The following is a 12,723-nucleotide window of genomic DNA, read 5'->3' as shown; positions in this document are numbered from 1 at the left end:
TGACTGTTTTGTGTATTTGATAAATAAATTTTAAAAAATTCTTTTGAAATTATGCCTTTTATTTAGTTCAAAGTAACAAACATACTGGTAAAACAACATTGAACATGCACAAACAGTAAGCAGAAAAAGCCTTTGTGTAAGGACTAGTTTATATCATGTTTAGGACACTTATTTTAATAGTTTTGCAGCTGTTGCAGCTTTTGCTTTCATGAGAATGTCTCTGAATGGTTGGGAGTTATAACAACATTGTCCATTTGACTGCATACACATCTTGTGTGTTATAATACTGTTCAAAACTGAGGTGCTCATGTTTGGTCTGAACTTGCTTTTGTTTTTAGTCACTAAACTAAATATCCTTTCACTGCCACCATTAGAATGGAAGATTGTGAGAATTCCAAGCAATACCCTACACAGAATGTCATACTTCTGATTGCCATTTCCATCCTTAACTGTATACAGCTGAACCCAAAACTTGTCAACATTCAACTGAAGGACAGTTTCTGAGAAAGTATCAATTTGATAGTTCAAATATTGCCCTTACAACTTGTCAATAGTGTTGTGCTCATGTGTATTGACAAGGACAACATACTTGTCTGTGAAGAAGCGTAGAGAAGAGAAATCTTTGCTGACTTTCAGTTTCGGATCAGCAACCTTTGCGTGAATCAGAAGTTCATCATTTAGAGGGAAATGTTTCATCATGTAATTTGTAGCTGCAATATAGTATTTCTTAACACTGGTGTAGAAGCTGATCAGATCCAGATCCTTTACATATTTAACAATATATTCCTTGGCAGCATTTCCAATAGAAACTGCCTCATCAGATTTGTGTAAGGATTCATTGTTGTAGTCAAGTTCAGTGATGTTGCTTTCAAGATATTCTGGCTTGATGTATCTGACAAGTATATTTTTAACTTGTGTAATCAGAGCTCTATGCATAATGTGTATGCAAGGTTCTTCTCTTTGCAATATCAAATTGGCTTGCTCAAATAGAGGAATTGCAGACTGATGAAAAAGACAAAATAACAAGTTCATTTTGTTGTCGAAGAAAATTGTTAACTTATCTAACTTGCTCTGTGCATAACTTTTCTTGGTTACTTCCTTGCTAGCTTTTATTTTCTTCTCTTTTTTCATTGATTGTCTCTTCTTTAGTTCAAGGTCAGACTGCCTAAACATATATTGAGTTATATCAAATGTTTCTTTGTCTGCTTTTGGAGACTGTTGTCTTGTGTCCCTGTGTGGCTGAGAGGATATCCTGACTGTTAAAGTCTTGCTGGCTGACTGAGCTGCACGTTTAGATCCTTTTGAATCTAGTTTTTCCTTTTCACAGTGAAAATACTTTTTCAATGGCTTCCACATGTCCAATATTCTGTTGGGGCACACCCCAAGTGATAGCCATCTTGTGTTAACAAGTTGTAGAATTTTTCTTATTTCTTTGTCATACAATCCTTAACTCTTTGAAATGTTGTTTTCTGCTAGCACTTTTGTCCAGAAAATAGTAGATATCTATCAAGTCAGTATATCAGAAACTGGGCTGGGCAGTTCTCTGGAAGCTTTCTGGGCAGCAATATTCATGAGGTGACAGGCACAACCCATGAAGTAAATGCTAGGCTGTCATCTTGAGATGTGTCCCATCACACCTTTACCCATACCAGACATAACTGAGGCATTGTCTGAAGAAAAACTAAAACAGTTTTCCCATGGAATTTTCCTCTTTGTAAGTTCATGGTCCAAACGCTTGAAAATATTCTCTCCTGTTGAAGCTTCTTTCCATTCCACCATTGTCAAAAGAGAACAAACAATATTTCCAAACAAAGGGTCAAAATATCGTACAACCACTGGATACAGTTTTGAGTCATCCATGTCTGTGGATCCATCTGTGGCTAAACTGTAAACACTGTTAGTAAGTATGCTTGAAATCATTTTGTCATCTTCACAACCCAACATTTGTACAATGGCTGTAGTTTTGGTTTTAGCACAGCCATATTTTTTCGCTATATCAGAGACTGGGAACATATTTCTGAATAGATGTCCTGCATGATCAGCTAAAGCTTGGGGTAAATTATGAGCAATGACAAATTGCGTGAACATCACTTCTGCATTTATGGTTTCATATTCTGAATTCTTACTCATAAGTGTCGTTATCTGCATTGTTTTTGTCTTCGCCTCAGCCTTTTGTTGGTGAGATGCTGATTTTGTATGTCTGGAACAATCGTTTATCCCACCATGCACCACAGAAAAACTGATGTGACAAATTGTACAAAACACATGACTGTCACTGACCTTTGATGCAATGACTGGAAATTTTTGCACTATACCCTTTCCTAAATTTTTGATTCACAGTTTTAGTCCTTTTAGATTTGCCAGAAACAAGACAATCTTGTGAACGAGGCTTCTTTTTTTCCATCTTGTAAATGATCGCATTGGTGTTTTTATGCCGCTTAGAAAACAAGAAATACCCATCTACGCAAGCACTGATTGTCTGACAAGCACTGATGACGTAACTATAGATTCCCCCACTACCTAGTATGAAGAAACACTGCACTCAAACTATTGGTAAACGTCGGAGATACAAATATTTTTCATTATTTCAAACACAAACATGGTTATTGCAAGTAGCTATTTGGACTATGTCTTTTATTTATTAACAAAATTTATTTGTATCTCATTAGAAATTTTTTTTCACCCCTTTCAAGCCCTGGGGGAACAATTTATCACTATTATATAGGCCTATATAATATATAATAATTTGGGTGTTGCAACAAGTTGTAATATTTGTCTGTATGAGTGTATAATCATAATGTATACACCAAAATCGTAATGATTATGCTCAAATCGTAATGGTTGGCATCTCTGGAACTGGTATGACATACTTGAGGATGATTGCATTAATGATCAAAATGTTATATCTGTTTTAAGTAACATATTTCCTTAGTGTGAAAGCTATAACGTGTGATAAAATCATACGAATATTTGATAAGTAAACTCAAAATGAGACTATCTAAGTTTCTTTATATTGACCTATCCTGGCTTTTAAATGACTAATTACACAAGATTATTTCTATGGTCCTTCTGTGGCTTTTGAATGTGTGGATACTTTATTTAACTTCTTACTTGTTTAGCAACTATGCACTGGTTAGCTTGCATTTGTAGATTTTTAGCTGTGTACCACATGTGGTATGAATGTCTACCATTATTGCTTTTATACTGGTTTATGGATAACTGTGTGTACTAATACTCTTATGAAAACATTTTAACATATAAATAACTGTGAACCAGCAAGCAGTTGTAAAACAATAGCATGAGACCATACATGCTGCATAAGTAAGATAGATAAGTGTGTATGTAATTACAAAGTATGTGCATGTGTGTAGATCAGCCATGAACAAATAGACAATTTAACATCCTTTCTTTTGGACAACTCTTCATGGTATTTGTTCATAAGAGTTAAAATAAAGCCCATTATTCAAATATTGGTTGATTTTTAATAATGTGCAAATGTTTTAATTGTCTTAAACCTCAAACAGAAAGTTGGCAGAAATTGTTATAGTTTCTTCAATGTGATCACAGCAGTAAATTTGAATTTCTTTTTTTGTACTAACCAAAAAAATTAGAAAAATTATACTAATAGTGGGGTCAGACAAGAACCCCCATTGACCTCAATTACAATCCAACATATTTTTTTTTCTTAGTACATTTATTGCTTATCATTGAACAGTAACATCTCTTTAGTCAACATTTTATTTTTTATCTCATTTTTCAAACCTTCAGTCATTAATTAGTTGATGGTTTTCAATTCAAATGTAAAAATAAAATTGATTTTTAGTTTTGGTTACGATTTAAAATTGGCAAACTTCTACAACCATTTATTGTAAAACAGAACCCCCCCTTTTTTTTTTTCCTTCACTAATTTATTCCTCATTTTTGTGCTTCTAAATAGTATTATCAACAGTTTATTCCATCAGTTTCTGGTGTTCAACTTGATTTGTTTATAATGTTCATCTTGTAGCATTTCACTGGTGTACTTATGTTTCACTTGTGTACTACTTCTGGATAATAGCACTTAGCTATTATTTCAGCTAATTAATATAATTTATTAGTGGTGTAGATTAGGGTTGTGCAGGATAATCAATTAATCGACTGATCATTATAAGTTTCTAATAATTACTGTTTTTGATTACTCCAGTTAGCAAATACTAGCTCTATTTGAAAATACAGATTGCTTGCAAAAGTAATATATTGTAACCCTTTGGCATATATAGCACAATATAATGCCCTTACTGTTATTTTGTAATGATTGTACCAGGTTTTTATTGCTACAATGAACAGGTTGAACAGATCAATATGATAAAATTTATTGTGTCTAACAGTCAAACCAGACTGAATAATTATGCATACTTTTCAGCACTGCATTGCAAAAATAGTTATGATTGCCTTGTGTTTTAATTTGTATATATCACTAACTTATTTTGAGAACTATTTATAATGAAAAAATATTCGTGAAAGTTGATACTCTTTAAAAAGTAATTTTTCTTCTGTGCCTAAATTATATTGTTATTTGTATTGGAGTTTCATTAGAATGTAGCTTTTGGCTTTATTTCAATCTTTCTTTGTAGATCTATGTTCTTTTTTTTAAACTACACAAATTTTAGTCTGTTTGATTCAGATAATTTTTCTCAATTAAAATGTTTGTTTGTTTTTTTTCATCTCATTCTCAGCTGAACGAAGACATACCTTTCACACTTCTTGTGAGAACAAAGATACTTTTGTTGATATAATAAGGCCCAGCACTACCAGCTCAGAAAACATTTTTGCATTTAATGATTTTGTTGATTATCAGGATAGAATTGGGTTTTCCTCCACATCCTCTGTCAGTGATACTCCAAAAGGTCCAAAACGGTTATTGGAGAAATACAGTAACTTGAATCATCAGGCAAGTGTTCACAGAGATATCCATCATATATAATAATAAATAATGTGTTTTAAAAAAATAAATGTCTTTAACCTACTCTTTAACAGTTGTAGATCATCTCTATAGGTAAGTTTTCTTAGGGGATATTTCAGTGACTTTGTTCAGTGTGCCAGAAAAGTGTTCAAAAGAAACTTTATTTAATCAGTCATTCAACAGGTAGAGTACCAAAACCATCATATAGTGTTTTATAAAAGTTGTTTATATTGTGAATCAACAGATACAGTAAATCATATATTATAAAAGTAATTTTCTAGATGACATTAAATTCATTGCTAATTTTAGTTTGTGAGATAGTGCATTTTTACACTGTTAGTACTGTAATGCAAAATGAAAATAAGCATCAGAAAGACTTGATGTAGTGTTCAACAGAAAACACATTAATCAGCAGCTTGCATATAATTGCCAAATCAAGAAAAATGTCCCTGAGTTCAAATATTTGATTATCTTTTTCACTGAGGATGGGAAGCTGGGTAGAGAGATTGAGATAAGATATGCAAAAACCAGTCAAGTATGTGTACAATTCTCACATACATCAATTTCCAAACAAACAACAAACTGAACTTGACATAAATTATCCTTTTTCCAACACACTACTGTTCGTTGCAATCTTGGACTCTTACAAAGAGACTGAAACAAAAAAATTGTAACAACAGAAATGAATAACTAAAAGAAAGATAAGAAATAGAGCCATCAGACAACAACTGGGTGTGATCTCAATTCTCACCATGTAATGACTTGGCATGACCAGGTGGTTAGGGAGCTCAACTTGTAATCTGAGGGCCATGGGTTTAAATCCCCCTCACTCCAAACATGCTTTCTCTCTCAGTTGTGAGGGTATTATAAAGTTATGGTCAATCCAACTATTCACTGGTAAAAGAGTAGCCCAAAAGTTTGCAGTAGGCAGTGATGACTATCTACCTTCCTTCTAGTCTTTCATTGCTAAATTAAGGATGGAGAGCACAGATAGCCTTTGTGTAGCTTTGGACAAAATTCAAAAAGCAAACAAATAAACCCATAACATACAACAGGTGAGATAATTTGGACATCTAATGAAAAAGTTCCAGTGATCAAATTGTAACATAAAACCACATTTGCTTATCCTAAGTAGCTTTAAGCTCATAACACTATTCATCTATTGATAATTAAATTTCATTGTTTTATTGCCCTTTTGATTGCCTTTTGAACTGTGTCTAACTACAATCTGCACCATTACAAGTTGTCAATCACTCGGGGCACTTGCAACTCATGCCATCAAATTATATTACTCACATGCTACTCATTTGCTTGTCTCATGAAACATTTTTATTATATTATTGTTATTTATTTTACCTAATCTAATCTTAACTAGCCTAAAAAGATGTATATTTTTGCATTTTAGTTACTTTTATAATAATATAAATAAAGAATAAACATGGAATGAAGTACTTACCTAATCTCCTTTTTTCTTGTTGATTGCCGAAGACATTTAAGCCTACTTTTTTAAACTAATGGTAATAATGCACTGAATAATTTTTATGTAATTAATTAATGCACCAAAGAACATAAATTAATAACATGCCAAAAATAAACCATTTCCCCTACCTTCCACAATTTCTCTGGCTTTATAACTATGTGACAAGAGCCATTACAAATTCATCCAAGCTAGTCGTTAAGTTTTTCACTGTAATGTTGACTGTTATTTGTTCAGAACATAGCATTATGCAATGCATCATTTGACAGATGACAAACCTTCACTTGTCTGTTACCTATAATATATAATGAAATATAAGGGAGAACTGTGAACATGTTCTGAAAGAGAGGATGTGAGTGTGGCAACAAGGATTGGTTTTTCTATTGATAACTTAGTAACCAAACAAAATTGTAGGGTATAAAAATTATGGTTTGCCTAAGGAATAATGATGTTACAGTGAAAAATTTATGTTTAATTTTTTACACTTACAAAGGGTGGTGGAAAAAATAGAGAAGACAAGATGCCTAGAGAAAATGTCAAGTGTGTCATACTATAGGAAATTTAAGATTTTTAAAATTATTTCCTCTTATAATTAGGAACATAAAAGTTGTGTACTATTAAAGTATGGATTATTAACCGATATTTTATGTTATACTAATTGGTGTAACATAAACAGAAAATAGTGCAATAAACTTTTAAATGTAAGATATACTTCTTGTCATGAGTGGTAAAGGATATCTGGATTGAAAGAGCTAAAGGGTAAATAGATTATTAGACTTAAAGTTTGTAATTGATGTGGTTGTTATGTTATGAAACACAAACATTGTTTACATTCAAGTTTCAAGAACAATTTAAATGGCATTATTTGTTTGGATTAAAAACATAATTACTGTGATCTGAAATCAGATATTTGTGAAATACAGGTAGCCTTGCATTTTGAGTTTGAACTCATGACGGCAATTAAAACACAGCTCAGAATTTCCTAATATTCTCTAATAATTTCAGGATCCTACATCACTTACCCATAATACTCCATTCTGCCACTTCCTATGTGACTTACTGCACAAGCTCTAGTTTCCTGCCATAATATAGGTTTACTTGTTGATAGCTATGCTGTTAATTCTTCTGTTACTTTATTTCTGAAGCAACTATTTCCATTACTATCAGAATTTCTAAACTTGCATGCTGCCTTGTGAACCATGATTGATCAACATATTTGTGTTATTATATACAGGTATTCTTGGCAGATATCAAATTAATGTGGAAACTTGGGTTGCTTAACAATAAATTTGTTTTTGTAGGATGGTTGATCTCTTGCTCTTGGTGTCTACAGAGCTAAATTTGTATGCTATTGTGCTAGTGGTATCCCTGATGGCTCTTCTGATGGTCTTAATTCTTTTATTCTGAAATATATTTTCACATTTAACCTCAATTGTGATAAGTCACACTAAGTTATTTGTCTATACTTAATAAAAAATATATAATTTAATAATAAGATAACTATTATGAAAATCAATTAGAGTTCGGTGTTGAACGCTTTAACCCACAATATCCCAATACCTAATACCATTCTCCATCTGCAGCCATTTGTAAAGGTATACAGCTACTCCTGAGAAAAAATGTTTAAGATTTTAAAATTAATATCATAATAGAAATTAATTTGTTGTTAAGAACCACCCTTTATTTTTATCTTTGTTAAATACTAAACCTCCACCATTTATGGTAGTAACCTTTAAATAAAATTTTGAACATTTTAAAAGTAGCATCATAGTAGAAATTAATTTGTTGTTAAAAACCATCATTAATTTCTACTCTTGTTAGAGACCTAACTTTTACACATTGAACAGTTAATGTCAAATAATAGCAGCTATAAACCCTTATATAAGTAAATAGTTCAATACTAATTGAACATCCATCTTTCTCCCTTGACAACCTTATTCAAGTATAAGTCAGGCAAGCTTAGCTACCTGAAGTTGATCCTTCTAAACTGGTATATTGAAAGAGTCACTTTTAGCAAAGTGAAATTTAAGGCTAGTATGTATAAGAGAAATTGTGAAATCTCTAATAAGTACCCAACATTTACAACCATTAATTTTTAATTCATGTACTAAATCAACAAAAAAGATAGGAGTCAAATTCACAGCCCTTATTTACTGTAATCTCTACTTTTTTGGCTTCATTTACCTGTTCATTTCAAATCTTTCTCTGATCTGATGTTTCATTGCTTGTTTCAGTAGTTTTGCCATTCTATGCATGCTGATTCCTGATAGCAGGGCATCATTTCTGGTGCTTTGTTAATTTCTAGTTTCAGGTCCATCTTCTCTAGCAGTGGGTACTTTGAGCCCATTTGGGGAAATTTTATTTCTTCTTCATTCTGTTTTTGGGGTATTAGCCAAGATCAACTGGTTGCTTTTTCCAGTATGTGTTTATTGCCATGTGCTGGCTTGCTACACTATGGTGTTCAATTTTTTTATTTATCTCAGAGGATTCTATTCCATTATTTTTAATCTAGCTTCCACAGTGACACTTTTAATTTGCAGCTTCATCATTGGCTAGTTCTTATGCAGTCTTTTGTTGATGTCACTTGACTGTTGTTACATTTTTGCCCAAGAAGTAATGTGCCATTTTTAGGCTGTTTAGTTTTTGCCAGAAAGGAATCTTTTTGAAGAAATCACATTGATTATTTCTACCTCATGATATTTCTCACTCCATGGATATTAATGAACTGGCTTGTTTGTCTTTTTTATCATTATATTCCCAATCAGCTTATTAGTTAACTTCAGGTTACTTTACATCACATCTACTATTTGGTTATATCTTTGATCTTCTGCTCTCTGGACCTTTTAATGGACATTGAGACAAATCTGAATACTTTTTGTCACTATTTTATCTTTATCATACTGTTTTCCAGTTTCAGAATTCATCCCCCTTTCCCCCTCCCATGTCACAAGAGTAAGTGCAAAGACGTATAACACTAAAACAGAATGTTTCGATACCTGTAAAAGGCACAACACAGATAGCCTATTGTAGAGCTTTGTGCTTAATAACAAACAAACAAACTCCTTTCCTGCCTGTGGTTATTCTTATTATCCAGGCTCAATGGAGTCCATATATGTGACTGTTTAAATGTTCTTCCCTAAACCTATTGCTCACCTTTTCCAGGATGTCCAAATAATTTTGACTTCAAAATGAAAAATATATATAAAACTGTAAAGATAAAATTATTAAATGGTTTCTCTTCTTATATGTTTAGAATTTGTATCTATATTGATTTGCACGTTCATTACTTTAACTTCTGTGTTTGTCTCAAAACTCTGTTAACAGTTCTGTGGGACCTGAGACTGGTACATTATTTTATGTATGTATAAAGTTTAGTGATTCAATGTAAGGATTCATATACATGGATCCACAGCATGTTACATGTACCTAATTTTTGTCCTAGAACAAAATTCCTCCTCTACATTAGAACACTATCTGGTGACTTATGATGCTGTAGCCTGTTTGTATATCTTTGTATAATGTTGGAGGCATTGAAAATGGGATTACCATTGTCACGAAATGTCTCAGCTCCAGTCATGATGTGCATCACCTATATTCTATTCTTATTTCTTTATATTCTGATGTTCCCTTAGCACTGTCCTAATATTTTAACCCATTCTTTTGGAATGATTAGACCTTTCTTTGGTTCTCTTTGCATGTCCACTGATATAGTCAGTTATGTGACTCAATGGCCATTTTAATTATGGATGAAGGGCTACTGCCTCTGAAATATGTTCTTGCATAATACATATTTGGACTACCTCTCAAGAGTTTCTCTGCAAATGTCGTTTGTAGTCTTCCTATTACCTGTTTTTGCTACCATTTGTGTCTTATTGTTAGATCTAAGGTTTTAATACATCATTACTGCTGTCAGAATTTAACCCTTTGACTGAATTAAGTGGAGTTATGGGTGTAAATGTACTACTTTGGAAATGATGCCATCTTTCAGTGAATTATTTTTGAGTTCTAGATTCTACCCAGACTGTTTGGTTGCATATTTCCTGAAGACTACATTACTATCTTCCTTCCCTGTAGCTTGTACTTGTAGACTTTTCTGTTTACTTTCATGTTCATTGGTGTTCATGTCCATTCTGACTTGTAAGTTTATCTAAATTGAATTTTACATTTTTAGAATTCAAATAAATTTCAGATAGATACCTTCCTTTGAAATATTATTCCATCCCATCTGTCTGCAACCAAAACTTTTAACAACTGCAATTTTTGACAGAAACTAAGTTATAGCTTGAAAGAAAAATATATGAGATATTCTGATACTTGTGCAATAAGCCACATGGAAGGTGAGAGAGTGGAGAATTATAGGCTAGAGCTGTATGCTTTTCAATACATAAAGGACACTCAGAAATTATGAATTGCATGTTTTGTTGATAGACTAAGTTCAAACTCAACAAGGAAGGGCTTTCAGTATTTTATTTTAATTTCAAAAATGCAAAATTAGTTTCATAAATATTTTCTTGACATGATGGTATAACTTGTTTATAAAATAAACCTTAATATTTAACCTGACATTTGTACTTGCTCTTTTCTTCAGGAGTTGGTTGAACTGGTGATTTGTCAGCAGAGAACTTTAGATCTTAAAGAAAACAAGATTAGGGACTTAGAAAATTACATTGACAACCTTTTACTACGTGTAATGGAAAATGTTCCCATACTTCTCCAGAAACCTTATGTGCCTGTTACCTGTACAAGGTAAGACAGTTGAAAACAAGTTAACTTATTTTACATTTCAGATACGTAGTTTATTAAATAGAATGAGACTGAGGTATCAATTCCTTGAGAAATCCTAGTAAATTAAAGGTACAAAACATACTTTTGAAAAGTGACAGATTACGCTGACTTCACTGTAGTGACCATTTTTTACATCTGTGCAAAGCTCCAAGTGGATGAGCAGGCTTAACAAAAAGCAACCATCAGCTGTTCAATTAGCTGTCAGTTTTTACTTTTTGTGAAGCAAAAAATTGCCCCTAATCTGATCATGTGAGTTCTGAATACCACATTTGGTCTTGTGCATCCAGTGGTTATAAGGGCATCATAATTTTCTGCATAAAATTATCAGTTAATGATTGTTTTATTCTACCCCCTTCTGTTTTCAGTTTTACAAAAATCCTATTTATTAGTGCTGTAACATAGTATATTTATCCTATATGTAAATCTTAATGTTCAGCATTTCTTTGAAGATTCTGATTTCATTTTAAGAATCAATAACATTTAGAATTTTTTTTTTAATTTTCAAAATATAACAGCTCCTTATAATTTTATCTTACAAATAAATGTATAAAATAAGCACTTGTCTAATTTCAGCACAAAATTTCTAATAAATGCTGTTGAGACTAGTGAAGCTCTAAATTAAGCTTAAATGGATTAGCATGCTTTCACTGTGCTGCAAAAATTTACACTGCAGAATTGTGCTGCCTAAATAGCACTGCAACTCATAATCTGTAAGTAACTAAAGCCAAAAGATATTTTGATTTTCAGTTTACTGAATTGGGTGAATTGTTTATAATTAATCCCAACCAAATTGTCATGTATGTTCTATACTAATGCTCTCTCCAAGCTGCATTTTGTTCTAATCATTGGATAAAATGGAAACATATTATTGTTGTACACTCTGGCTATTATTTCCAACATCTTCAGCTATCTATTGGACAAAATGTTTCTATCTGCGTTTCAACATTTGCATTTTTTGACGTGCTCTGTGGTAATTGGTTCTAACATGCCATGCTCCTTTAGGATATCTGTCCTTCATTCTCTCACACACTTTTCCATTTACCATTGTGGTGATTCTACTTATGTTTCTGTCTAGAGATGTAGCAATATATTTGAAATCAACATATTTAGCATTGAAATGATATCAAGTAACTAATTATCCCTAGATTTTTACTCATCCATCCCTTGCCTTTGTAATATTTAGATACACTGATGTCTAACAGATAAGATTTAAGTATATGCAAAGTGAAAGTTGTGTAAATATTGTATAGAGAATAATTTAGAATATGGATTTAGCAGGAAAGTAACAGACACACTAGTATGAAAATAAAGCAGATCTTTACTCATACACTGCAGGTATAAGAATTTACTTGCTGTTTTTTTTTACAACTGTAACTAGTTATTGGAATAGAGATGGATAATATTACATTTACAGAAGTATGTACAGTTATGACAGATAGTGTTCCTACCACTGCGTTGTGAGTAATTTTTTCCTTAAAACTTAAAAAGTATCATGAATAGGATAATGAAAGTATAGTAT

General features: G+C 32.2%; 1 protein-coding gene across 3 annotated transcripts in view; it reads left to right on the top strand.

The window, feature by feature from the left end:
- Rip11 (Rab11 interacting protein) overlaps positions 1–12,723 on the top strand; it is a 71,976-nt gene that overhangs the window by 48,834 nt on the left and 10,419 nt on the right. For all 3 annotated transcript variants that reach the window (XM_076475557.1, XM_076475559.1, XM_076475558.1), the window contains exons 10-11: positions 4,716–4,930; positions 11,008–11,165. In XM_076475557.1, the coding sequence (XP_076331672.1) occupies positions 4,716–4,930; positions 11,008–11,165 (373 nt within the window). The remainder of the gene's footprint in view (positions 1–4,715; positions 4,931–11,007; positions 11,166–12,723) is intronic.

Source organism: Tachypleus tridentatus, chromosome 13 (genome assembly GCF_004210375.1).
Source record: "Tachypleus tridentatus isolate NWPU-2018 chromosome 13, ASM421037v1, whole genome shotgun sequence".
NCBI lineage: Eukaryota > Metazoa > Arthropoda > Merostomata > Xiphosura > Limulidae > Tachypleus > Tachypleus tridentatus.
Note: the sequence above shows the minus strand (reverse complement) of the source record. Positions and strands in the feature narration are given on the sequence as shown.